At 42.0% G+C, this 13,084-nt stretch overlaps 1 protein-coding gene across 1 annotated transcript in view; it reads left to right on the top strand.

The window, feature by feature from the left end:
* The window catches only part of DNAH9 (dynein axonemal heavy chain 9), a 299,550-nt gene that overhangs the window by 44,602 nt on the left and 241,864 nt on the right, over nucleotides 1-13,084 (top strand). The window contains exons 14-17 of the mRNA XM_033846740.2: nucleotides 209-450; nucleotides 6,165-6,300; nucleotides 9,879-10,075; nucleotides 10,170-10,594. Of these exons, the coding sequence (XP_033702631.1) occupies nucleotides 209-450; nucleotides 6,165-6,300; nucleotides 9,879-10,075; nucleotides 10,170-10,594 (1,000 nt within the window). The remainder of the gene's footprint in view (nucleotides 1-208; nucleotides 451-6,164; nucleotides 6,301-9,878; nucleotides 10,076-10,169; nucleotides 10,595-13,084) is intronic.

Raw genomic sequence — 13,084 nt, 5'->3', positions numbered from 1 at the left:
TCATAACCAAGGCCATAACCAGGGTCATGGTAAGGGGTGGCTTTTTGTTGCAACTAGGAAGGAAAAGGCTCTGATGATTACAAACTAACCTGTGCAGAAAAGTCTTATAAAACCCACAGGTATTAAATCCCTATGTTTCATAGCAACCAGACCTTTCGCTCTACCACTGTAAGCTATTTCAATTAATTCTATCTCTTTTGGGGAACAGGCATTTGGGATTATGTCATTCAGATCACCAATAGTATTCATGATCTTGAACAAAGAGTTCAGAAAACGAAAGACAACGTGGAAGAGATTCAAAACATCATGAAAACATGGGCGTCGCCAATATTTAAGAGAAGAGATGGGAAAAAGGAATGCCTTCTCTCCATGGATGATCAGCGTGATCGAATGGAAGAATATTACAGTCTTATCAAAGAATCTGGCTTTAAGATTCATGCCCTTGTGCAGGTAATAACCAGCCTCTCAGACACACATACCACCAGTACAGGGAAAGCATCATGAAGTGTGTTTGGGTGCTAGAAGTGATTTGGAAATTAGAACAATCAGTAGATGCTGTGTCTTCTGCAGTCAGGGATAGAAGTTAAAACTGATAGCAAAAGAGCTAAAACTAATGGATGGGGAGTATGTCAAGTCTCATTCTGGTATCAGTGTGTCAAAGTTAATACGATCTTAATAGTGACACCACTTAGTCGTCACACGACTTAACATCCCGCACCAAACCCCTAGGGGGTAGAAGGAGATGCCAAGGACAGAATCCTAATTTATCCACTGCACTAACCACCCCGAACTCGTCCACACAACCTAGTGTGACCCTGCAGCATCATCCTCATAACCTAGCTCTGCAGAGCCTGGAGATATGCAAGATGACTGTGGTGTCGCTGATGCACTGGGTAAAGAGAAGGAAAAATGCAGAGTGCTACCCTTCATGCAGGAAGGCTCTGCCCTGCTTTGTGATCAGGGCAAACCTTGTGTCTCATCATCCAAGGCTGGATGAGGGAAAAGAGCTATAAATGGCCACCAGCTCCAGCCCTACTGAAGTAGCCATGGGGTAGTTCTCCTGGGTTGATCTCATGCACAGAGTCAGTAATGAATCACAGTTGTTATCTTTGGGTTTTCTGTGGGTTGAAACACAATAAAATGTTGTACTTTTGACCTTTTAAATTTTCTTTATCTGTTTTCTAGCTTATTAATTTCTGTTCTTTATCATTTCTTTCTTTCTAGTTAATTTGGGGTTAGTTTGCTTCTCCTTTTTGTCTAGCCTATAAGGGTTGAAACTTAAGAGTATTGATTTCAAGCCTTTCTTCCTTTCTAATGCAAGCATTTGATGATATAAATTTCCCTCTTAGCAGTGCTTCAGTTGCAATCACAAATTTGATCTGCCTCATTTTCATTATCATTCAGTTTTAATTATTTTTCTCTTGCGATTTGTTCTTCAACTCATTGGTCGTTTAGAAGTATGTTGTTTAATTTCCACATATTTAGGTCGTCTCTGGATAGCTTAATGAAATTGTTATCTAGTTTAATTCCATTATGGGCAGAGAAAATACTCTGTAAGATTTCATTTGTTTAGAATTCATCAAATCTTGTTCTGTGATGTAGAATGTGGTCTATGTTATTGGATGTTCCTTGTGCAATTGACAATGTTTATTCTTCCATTGTTGGGTGTGACGTTCTATAAAATATCAATTAGTTCAAAGTGGTTGATAGTATTGTTCAGATCGTCTATATGATTTCGCAGTTTTTTTGTCTATTTGTTCTACCAGTTACTGAAGCTTAGAATGTTAAAATCTCCACCTATGATTTTGGATTTGTCTGTTTTATCCTTTAGTTCTTTCAGATTTTTCATCAAGTATTTGAAGCTCTGTTAGTAGATGCAAACACATTTATAATTACTGTAACTTCCTGATGAATTGGCCATTTTATCACTATGAAATTATTTTTATTTCTAATAATACTCCCTTGTCTTGAAGTCTTTTTTTCTGATAATTCTATTGCCTTTCTTCCAGATTCACTATTCCTACTTTATGCATTGTCCATCTTTTTCCACCCTTTCACATCCAACCTATTTGCTTCTTTGGATTCAAATTTCTTCTCTTATAGACAGCATATAGTAGAAACTTACTTTTCTACATCTAACAACTTTGCCTGTTAATTGAAATTTTTAGGTCATTACACTTAATGTAATCATTGATATGGTTGGATTTAGCACCACTGTTTTGCTATTTGTTTTCCATTGGCTTCATCTCTTTTTTGTTCCTCTGCTCTTCCTTTCCCACCTTCTTGTTATTAATTGTATATTTTCTAGTATTGTATTTTCATCTCTCAATTGGCATTTCAGCCTTTACCTTGTTGCATCACACTTGCAGTGGTTGTTCTAAGTTTTAGTAGGTCTCTTGAACTAATCACAATCTACTTAGAGTTTTCCCATGAAATATAGGAACCTAGCAACAATTCAAACCGCCCAGGAATCTTTTGTAGTGTTGGTGTGTGTGCGTGTGTGTGTTGGTGTGTGTGTATAATATACCCCACAACAGAGTATTATAATTTTTTGTTTTAAAAGCTTTGGGGAAAATATTTATAGAGTTTTGTATTTACCCACATAGTCACCATTTCCAGATTTGTTTTTCCTTTTTGTAGAACTAAGTTACCATCTATGGTCATTTCTCTTCAGCCAGAAGAGCTTCCTCTAGTATGTCTTGCAGTTTAGGTCTGCTGATAACATGGTCTCTCAGTTTTTGTTTATCTGAAAATGTCCTTATTTCACCTTTGTTTTTGAAGAAGAGTTTCACAGAATATAAAATTCAGTGTAGACAGTTCTATTTTCCTTTCAGAAGTCATTTCATTGTCTTCTACCCTCTAAGGTTTCTGATGAGAAGCCAGTGTACTGTGTATCTTTGTTCCCCTTTTTTCTCAGGCTCCTTTTAATAGATTCTTTTCAAATAAATTCTTTGTATTTTTTTCCATTCAACTACGATGTGCCTAAATAAGTTTTCTTTATATTCAGCCTGCTTGGAGTTTGTGAGGTTTTAAATCTGTTTTTCACCAAATTGGGGGGTGGTGGTGGTGGTTAATCAAATTACAACATTCTTGTCTAATAATTCCAACATCTATTTTATTTTCTGAGTCCTTTTTTTAATGTGAAGGAAGTTTATTTTTGTGTCACATAAGTCGAAGGAGTAGGCATTCCAGGATTGGTGTGGCAGCTATTTTCTGAGTCTGTTCTTAGTGATTATTTTCTCTCTTGGTTAAATGTCACATTTTCCTGCTTCTTCACATGTCTAGTAATTTTTTATTATATTCTAGTCATGTTGGATGCCACTTTAGAATCTGGATGTTATTTCCCTTTAAAGAGTTTGTGGTTTTGTTTCGGCAGGCAGTTAACTAACTGGTGGGTCAGCTTGATCCTGTTGAAGCTTTATGTTAAGCTTCCTTAGGGAGAGTCTAAAGAGGCTTTGCTCTAGAATAGAGCTCTAATTCTAAAGCATTGCATTTCTGGAGTCTCAACTGAAGTCCTGGGTTATCTGTGAGGTCTTTTCATTATTTCTGATAGAACACAAACATCTTCCAGCACTATATGACCTTCACAAACTCCATTCAGCTTAGAGCCCCCAGTAACTGTTCTTTGCCAGGCCTTGCAGAATCTTGCCCTAAATATGTACAGCTTAATCCTCAGTCAGAGATTCAAAAGGACTCAGCAACCTCAGCAGTCCCAAACCCCCATTTCTGTCTTTTCTGCCCAGCAGGAACGATGCTCTAATTGAGGTCCACTTTCCTATGCCATGGTTTGGAAAGTGCCTCTAGGTAGAAAGCCAGGTAGTTGTGAAGCTCACCTTGAATATTTCCCTTCTCTTAGGGATCACATCCAATTACCCAAAATAATTATTTCTTGTATCCCGTTCTGTAGCTGTTTGTAGCAAAAGGGAAAGTCCAATCTCATTCCTCTGTCTTGGCTAGGATCAGAAACTTGAGCTATTTCTTGTTAGTTTACAGAAAATTCTGACACGTTTGCTCCTTGTACCATAGTAGATTTGAGGTGAAAGGTATAGATAGCTATATTGATAGGGTGACAGTAGGAAAGAGATAAAACAACTCTACAAGGCAGTCATAAAAACTAAACTGTAGAAGCAAACAGACATACACATTTTAGTAACACCTAAGAGCAACTCTGGATTGTCACTGTGTTATGATTTGCATGACGACGGACTCTCATTAAATCTTTAATCTACTTAGGAAGGAAAGGTATAGGTAATACACTTTAGAAATTTTAGAGTTTTGACATTTAAAAGCAGAATCATGAGATTTACAATATGGCAGTGTTTCCTAAAGGGGTAAGTGTGAGTCACCTAGAAAATTTACTTTTGCAAAGTGGTAACCACGTTCTTTGAAGATGTAAGATAAATGGAAAGTTGCTATAAAAAGGCTGAATGATGAGTAAATGGGACATCTGTACTTGCCATACCACCAGGTCGGTGACTGTATCATGTAAAAGGAGGGAGAGAAAGCCTGTGCATTCCTTTCTGTGTGTACATTTTCTAATTCACTCAGTATGATAAAGGTTTTTAGTTAATATTAAATGCCAACAACAAAACACTCCAGCTCATTTCTTTTTTTAAATTTATTTTATAGAAGTATAGTTGATTTACAATGTTGTGTTAATTTCTGCTGGACAGCAAAGTGATTCTGTTATATATATTAATATATATATCCTTTTTCATATTCTTTTCCATTATGGTTTATTACAGGATATTGTAGTTCCCTGTGCTATACAGTAGGACCTTGCTGTTCATCCATCCCATACAGAATAGCTTGCATCTGTTTATCCCAAACTCCCAATCTATCCCTCTGCCACCCGCTTCCCTCTTGGCAGCCACAAGTCTGTTCTCTATGTCTGTGAGTCTCTTCCTGTTTCATAGATATAATCATTTGTGTCGTATTTTAGATTCCACATATAAGTGATATCATATGCTTTTGTCTCTCTCTTTCTGACTGACTTCACTTAGTATGATAATCTCTAGTTCCATCCATGTTGCTGCAGATGGCATTATTTCATTCTTTTTTATGGGTGAGTAATATTCCATTGTATATATGTACCACATCTTCTTTATCCATTCATCTGTTGACAGACATTTAGATTGTTTCCATGTGTTGGCTATTGTAAATAGTGCTGCTATGGACATAGGGGTGCAGGTATCTTTTCAAATTAGAGTTTTGTCCAGATATAGGCCCAGGAGTGGGATCCACTCCAGTTCATTTCTAACGATTATCCAGGAAATGCTTTACTTGCTTGAACCCCAGATTTCTTATGTCTTGAATTATAATGCCCTCTACTGTTAGTGTTCCTCCTTCTGCCCACCCTGACTTCTGCTCTGATGCAGCTTCCTCCACAGCCATCAGTCAGCATCTATGAAGCACACATTGCATCCATCAGCGTCCCTCCTGAGAAGGTGACCTGACCCCATCCTCCTTTCTCAGGGAGAGGATGAGGCACCACACTTCCTTCATGGGTTAACTTGGTGTTCCTTTCAAGCAAGGGTTATACCCATTAGACAGAATGGGTTTGTTACACACGTACAGGCATACCTCATTTTAATGTGCTTTGCTTTACTGTGCATTCACAGATATCGCATTGTTCTGTTTTTTTTTTTTAATTGAACCCTGCATCACAAGTCTATTCATGCCATTTTTCTTTTTGTCACCTTTTGGTAACTCTCACAGTATTTCAAACTCTTTCATTCTTATTATACTTTTACGGTGACCTATGATCAGTGATCTTTGATACTATTGTGAAACATTATGACTTGCTGAAGGCTCAGATGATGGTTAGCATTTTTTAGCAATGAAGTATTTTTAAATTAAGGTATGAACACTCTTTTTTTAGACATAGTGCTGCACACTTAATAGACTAAAGTATAGTGTAAGCATAACTTGTATATGCACTGGGAAACCAAAAACTTTGTGTGAGTGACTTTATTGCAATATTGGCTTTATTGCAGTGGTCTGGAACCAAACCCGCAGTATCTCCAAAGTCTGCCTGTAACAGAAAATTCTTCATAACAGTGCAGTTTTTCTCCATGTGTTCTTTTCATTCCCATTAATGATAATAAGACCAGTTCTCCCATATTATTAAACATGGTTTATATCCATTCTTCTTTATTTTGTAGGAAAACCTGGGTCTTTTCTCAGCAGACCCAACCTCCAGTATTTGGAAGACTTATGTTAACTACATTGATGATATGTTGGTGGATGGATTCTTTCTTGCCATTGAGTGCTCCCTCAAGTATCTCCTGGAAAATACTGGTATTTACTGGCTTATGGATGTGGTTTATTACTGGGAAGGTAACAGTAATAGCATCTATTGAGTTACAGTGAAGTGCAATTGAGTGCTCTGTGACTTTTCCCAAAGTGTCATGAACATTTTGTGAATTATAACAAAGGCATTGCGTTTCTAAATTGTCCAATGATAAAAGACTTCTCTCTCTTCAAAACTCAGATGATAAATCAGGCTTTAAGATAGTGAAGCCCATAGCAAAAGCAAAAATATAAAAGCCAATTCAGTCTAAATGAAGCTCCAGTGAGGAGGAGTGAGTAAGCTGGAGCAGCTCCACCTGGACTTGACTCATAGCAGCGGGAGGGGACATTCCCTGCCTTCAAGCTGAATGTACTGTATCTCTGTGGCCTTTTGAGAACACAGGGAGGTTGTAGTAGCCAGCTTACATGGAAGAATCAAGTTTTTCTATGTAAAAAGAGTCAGACAAGAAGCTGGGAATGAGGTAGCTTTTAGAAGGAAAGGGAATGTCAAGGAGGCAATGGGCATTCTTTGAAGCTGTTAAAAGATAGCCAAGGGCTTTGAATTTATGGTCCATACACAGAGTCAAAGATTGTATAGTAAAGGCTAACCTTGGTTTGTAAGAGATGGGATGGAAAGGGCAGAAGAGTTCAGGAATAAAGTTGAGTTACACCTTTCGCATTCTGGTAGATTCTGAGGAGCTCAGCGAGGGTGAAGGATGAGGTGAGGATGAAGGTGAGATAAGAACTTAGTCCATTGAGCCCAACCCAAGGAAAGAAATCAGATGCAGAGTTAAAATAGGTGGGCTGAGACCCATGTCCAGATATCCAGCCCATTGCAAGAGGTTGACAGTGCAGAGAGGAGCAAGGCCAGTGCTGGGTGTAGCTCAGATGGGCAACACCCACCCTCACCCCCACCCCATGGTCCTAGTAGGTGGAGTGACTGAGGTCAGAGGCAAGGTCTTTGCTTTCATGGTGCAAGGTGCTCCAAATTAAGGAGATAGAGAAGCAGGAAATGGGCTCTGACATAGTCAACAAGGCGGGGAGGTCACCTTCTAGAACCTGGGGCATCAAACACAGGCACCAAGACTGGAAAACTGGTTCCTAGGGACCAGCGCCAACGGTGCTCATCTTAGTGAACTGACCAAACCTCCTCTGATACTGGAGGTTGGGGGTCCCGTCACTTAGCCCTCCTCTAGATCTAGGAAGATACCCCAGCCACACTTGAGTGCAGGCACTGCATAAGGGACTCACCCTAGGCCAGTGTCTATCCAGCTCTCCTGATCTGGGCTGTCCGATGTGTCACTTGTCCTCCTCCTCTCATGAGGAGAAGAGCGTGGGAGCAAGAGGATGGGGACAGGGGATACAGCCAAAGTCACCTTCCCTCCATGGAAACGGGGGGAAAGGGAACACATTTCCTTCACAAAATAGAATGGGCAGGAGCTGGACCTAGTGGCTGCCTGAGCAGAGGAGCTATAGATAACATTAAAAGGCGCTGGTTACCAAGGCAAAGTGAAGGAGCCTAAAGAGAGTGGCCTCCAAGAGGAAAATCACCATGACCCTTTGCCATAGCCCAGGTGGACAACTTTATTCCCCTGGTCCACCTTACCATTTCCACTTCTCGTGTTTGGTCAAACCAATACTATTCCCATGGCTTGGGCTGGCCTCCCAGCCATCTCTCAGAATCCACACCCTGCCTGGGTTAAATGCTACCCACTCTATCCAGAAGCACTCTTCCTCTTCTCAATTCTTAAAGCGATTTGCTTGTACCAGGGGCGTGGAACCACCAGGACCATCCGACTTGTACAGTAATTATGTTGCCATTGCATCTAACATAGGGATTCGGTTCTTATGTCAGCACATAGGGCAAAATCTCATATAGTAACGTGTTCTTGAAAGTCTTTTAAATCCTTTAAACTATATGCAACCCAACCTATTAAATTATACGTACCTAATGCATGTAGGAATACAGAATATATCATGAGTACATATACAAAGCATAATTTTACTGATTTAAAAAAAAATTACTCTATAATAATAGTATAGGGCTTCCCTGGTGGCGCAGTGGTTGAGAGTCCGCCTGCTGATGCGGGGGACGCGGGTTCGTGCCCCGGTCCGGGAGGATCCCACATGCCGCGGAGCGGCTGTGCCCGTGAGCCATGGCCGCTGAGCCTGCACGTCCAGAGCCTGTACTCCACAATGGGAGAGGCCACAACAGTGAGAGGCCCGCGTACCGCAAAAATAATAATAATAATAATAATAGTATAATTACTGTGATATTGGTAAACTTGCACTTCCTTAAGTTAAATATGCACTGGATGGGACAGTCCTGAGTCCAGTAATGCAGATTTATCATCCTTACAGTTTTGAAGGCAAAGCCTTAGTCTTACATATCTTTGAGGGTCCCACAGTTTTTTAGTTAGGGAGAATGGCTAAGCAGTGGTAAGAAGAACGCCATCAATAATGTGGCTTAAAGGACATGGAAGTCTGTCCCCCGGGTTCTAGTCCAAAGCGAGCACTCCAGGTTAGTTGCAAATTCCTTCCGTCCTGTGGTTCCACTGCTTTCTAGGGCCTGGTCTTCATTTCCATGGTTGAGCCGGATCACTGCTGCATGCCGGCTCCAGCCTGTGAGAGAGCAAAGAGAGCACAGAGGAGGCCCCCTGCTGCTTCGTGGACCGCAGCCCAGAAGTGGCACCTCTTCCCACATCCCACTGGTGAGGGAATCACATTGCCATACCTAACTGCAAGCCCACCCACTTATACCTCTATTTCCAGGGAAGAAGGGATAATGGATTTCCATGAGTAGTCTCCACTGCCTGTGATGTCCAGCACGCAGCAGTCTCCTAAATACTTTTACAATCAAAAAATATATGAAAATAAGTGGTTATTAATAAGAGTCTAAGCATTTATCTTGTACTTGGAACATCTTGTTCCATATTATATTTTTATTTAAATTTAGCAAGACAAGTTAGTCTAGCAAGTAATCAGGGGTTTGTTAATCATTTATACTGTTTTTAAAAATCTTATCACTACAGAACTACAGAATTAAAATAAGTTCTGTTTTTACAGAAAAGGAGCAGAAGGGATAGGATTGTGACTTTTTTTTTTCACGCCTACACGACGTTGGACAAGCACACCCTTGTTCCCCTAGTGGCTACCAATGGGGAATGGCCTGGTTTGTGCACAGGAAGAAATCAGCTGCTTCCAAGAAACTGGCTTTGCAAAATCAACCTCTTCTCAGTCAGAGGCTGTACTGCCTCCCAGGAGATGTTTGGGAATGCAGAAGGGGACTGGCTTGGGTTGATCAGTCACTAGGACGTGCTCTCTGAGGACAAGGAGAGTAAATGTCCTGCAATGCCCAGGATAGCCCTGCACAAGAATTAGCCTGTTCCAAATGTCAGTGGTTCCCCTGTCAATAAACACTGCAGGACTGCCACCCTCACCTTTTCTGGGGTGTTAGCAAATTTTACATTTCCATTTTCTTATACCCAAACAGCTCATCTAAAGGAAAGAAATGCTCTGAGTGCTTTTAAAACAGTATTGCATTTTGCCTACGTTGCCCATTCTCTTCTGTTTTCCTTGTTTTTCAGAATGTAAGGCAGGACTCACCCCAATATTTGAAGCACAACTGAGCTTAGCCATCCCAGAATTGGTTTTCTGTCCGTCTCTGGAGCCTGGAGTGAAGGGTGGCTTCTACGACATTGTTGAGGGTCTCATCACCAGCATTTTTAGGATATCGTCCTTGGTTCCACGGCTTTCCCCTCAAAACGGCTCTCCCCATTATCAGGTACTGGATCTGCAAGCATCCTGCCCTCCCATCAGATCTGGAGCCCCCTGTGAAGTGCTGGTGTCACCCGCCTGGTTTTGTCTTGCTCCCCTAGGTTGACTTGGAGGCCATGCCTGATCTGGCAGGCATGCGGGGCGAGCTGATGGGGCGGGTGCAGGGCATGATGACCCTCTGCTGTGGCTATCGGAGCACCCTCAGCCAGTATTCTTACCTCTACGTGGAGGACCGGAAGGAGGCTCTGGGCCAGTTTCTACTCTATGGGCACATGCTCACAGCAGAGGAGATGGAAGCCCATGCTGAGGACGGCATTCCAGAGAACCCGCCCCTGCTCCATCAGTTCAAAGCGCAGATCGACTGCTACGAAAAGCTCCATGAAGACGTGAGCAGGCTGGAGCCCATCCAGGTGTTTGACAGCTGGATGAAGATTGATGTGCGGCCCTTTAAAACGTCTCTGCTGAATATAATTAAGAAGTGGAGCCTCACGTTCAAACAGCACCTTGTGGATTACGTCACTCACAGGTAACACAGTCCTGCTAGCTTCCCGGGCTGTCAGGAGCACCATGTTTTTAATCTTCTTCACATTTTTCTCCATAGGTTCTTGGTTAAATTAAAAATTAAAACAGCGGGTTGGAGGTTCCAGGCTTTTGGACACCAGCAGTAACGTTAGTCCTGCCCTCTCGTTTGTTCATCAGACCTGGCCTCTTTCTGTTTCGTTTTCCATTTGGTGCCCAGTGTGCGAAAGGCACTCAGTAAGTGGTAAATAATGTTAGAGACAATAATAGCAGATCTAACCTCCCTTTACAGCTCTGACTGTGAAATCTCTTTAAGCCTGAGAAGCAGAGGGGGTCTAATGGGCCTCTTAGATTTTATTTCTCCCACTTACTCCTTGTCTCAGATTATCCAGCTGTGAAGCACGGAAGCCCCTAAATCTACACACCCCTGATGCCTGCCAGTGCCACTCTAGCTGTGTGACAGATTGGATATGAAACTCTGTCTGTTCCACCATAGACCTAGACCACGCAGCCCAGCACCAGGCTCTCTAAGCCAGAGCACCAACCTCTAGATACATAATCAAGTAGGTTAATAGTCTCCCTGTTACTTCCCTTAGCCTTGTCCTCACAGGTCTGCCACAGGCAGAATCTCAGCTCCCAGCCCCTCCCCACAGAATCCTATGGAGTGCCGTGGTCCCTCTGTTCAGTGATCAGTCTTTGGTGTATTAGCTGATGCTGCAGGGGAGCCCTCCCCAGAGTTTGGTGCTGGTCTTGCTTGCCGCTCAGTGATGTGGAAGGGAGACAGCCAAGTCGAGAATGCATCTATCTACAAACAAATTTTGAGAGACTTTGCAAGGGTGATGGTTCTCCACTCTAGAAAAGCCTCAGAAAATCATTTTGGGATGTTTCAAACAGGGCTTTCCAAGTGTTGTTTAAGAAGCAGCAGCCAGTTTCCCACACTTGAGAGTCAAGAAAGGGAAGCAATGGTGGCAGTTGGGGAGGTGGCAGTGTTGCCCCTGAATGGAGTACTGTTGAGGGGACAGCTCTGTGCTCTGTGGTCCCTCTCCATTTGCAGGTCTGGTGACCCAAGGACATGGGAACATGTTTCAGATGAAGATTTTATTATTATTTAGGTATGGCAAGACCACAAGATCAGGAGATGACTGCTATTGAAAAGATAGTTTGTTAGATCCCAAGAGGAGGGGGCACAGCACACCATGCAGGGCCAAATGGGGGGCACCAGTGTTAATCAGGAAGCAGAGGGAGTGAGGAGAAACGTGGGCAAGAGCTTTTATTACGGCTTCCATGGAGAAGAATGGGCAAGACATTCTTCTCCAGGTTTAGGAGCAGGTTTAGGATTGTCTAGTTTTTTTATTAATTTTAACAGGCTCTGGGGTGTAGGGGCTGTCTTTTGTTGTCTGGTACCTGGCTGTGGGATTATAGGGCAGGTGAACTGTGGCCTGGAGAATGAGAGCCAGATGGAGGAGGTGGTTGGGGATATGGATTTTGGATTGATTGGCTTGCATTTGAAAGGCACAGTCAAAAGCAGGTTGTTTACTATCTCTAGGAACTGGCTAACCCTGGGAGGGTCAATCCCTCCAGGGCCGACAAGGCCCTAAATGTCAGAGCATCAGAAACACAGGGTTGATACAGGGCATAGTTACAGCAGCTTCCATGTGTCCCTACCAGGTGAGGCTTCACAGGATGTAACAGTTGTTTTAACAGGAAAACACATGATAGAGCACTGAGAAGGCCTGAGTCCTCCTTGAACCCCTGTTTCCTTGTCTCTGAAAGAAGACAGTTTGACTGGATTCCTGTAAGGTGCCTTCCAGTTTTAATAGTTGGTGATCCATAAACTGACTACTTTGCTACACTTTGGGAGAATGTCTCATTATGTTCTCAAAGATTAGATAAAAAAAAAGAAATAATAAGAACAATAAAAAATATTTATTATTGAGTGTCTACTATGTACCTTGTAATTCTGTGATTTCCACCTTCTCTTAGTAGGTGTCAGGATTAATCCCACCTTGCCTTACATAAATACTTCATTTACTGACAGAAATCCAATCCTTCATTATCATCTGTCTCATTCAGCTTGGACTGCTATGATATTGCGATTTGTAATAAGACATATATATTGGATTGACCAAAAAGTTCATTCGGATTTTTCCATAAGATGCATGGGAAAACCCGAATGAACTTTTTGGCCAACCCAATATTTGGTCTTCATCCCTGTTTCTGGCAAAAGCTCCTATAACCCTTGTATTTCCTAAGTGGTGAGAGCCATAAAGGTATCTTTTGTTATGTTAATGGTAACTTTTGGACCTCACCTATGGATGGGAGGCGGTTGTCAGAACAACCAACCATGTGATTAGAGGTTGAAACTTTCAGTCTTATTCCCCAGAACTCCAGGGAAGAGAGAGGGGCTGGGGATTGAATCAGTCTCCAATGGCTGATGGTATAATCGATCATACCTGTGTAATAAAGTCTCCATAAAACCCAATAAGATAGGGTTTCA

Source organism: Tursiops truncatus, chromosome 20 (genome assembly GCF_011762595.2).
Source record: "Tursiops truncatus isolate mTurTru1 chromosome 20, mTurTru1.mat.Y, whole genome shotgun sequence".
NCBI lineage: Eukaryota > Metazoa > Chordata > Mammalia > Artiodactyla > Delphinidae > Tursiops > Tursiops truncatus.
Note: the sequence above shows the minus strand (reverse complement) of the source record. Positions and strands in the feature narration are given on the sequence as shown.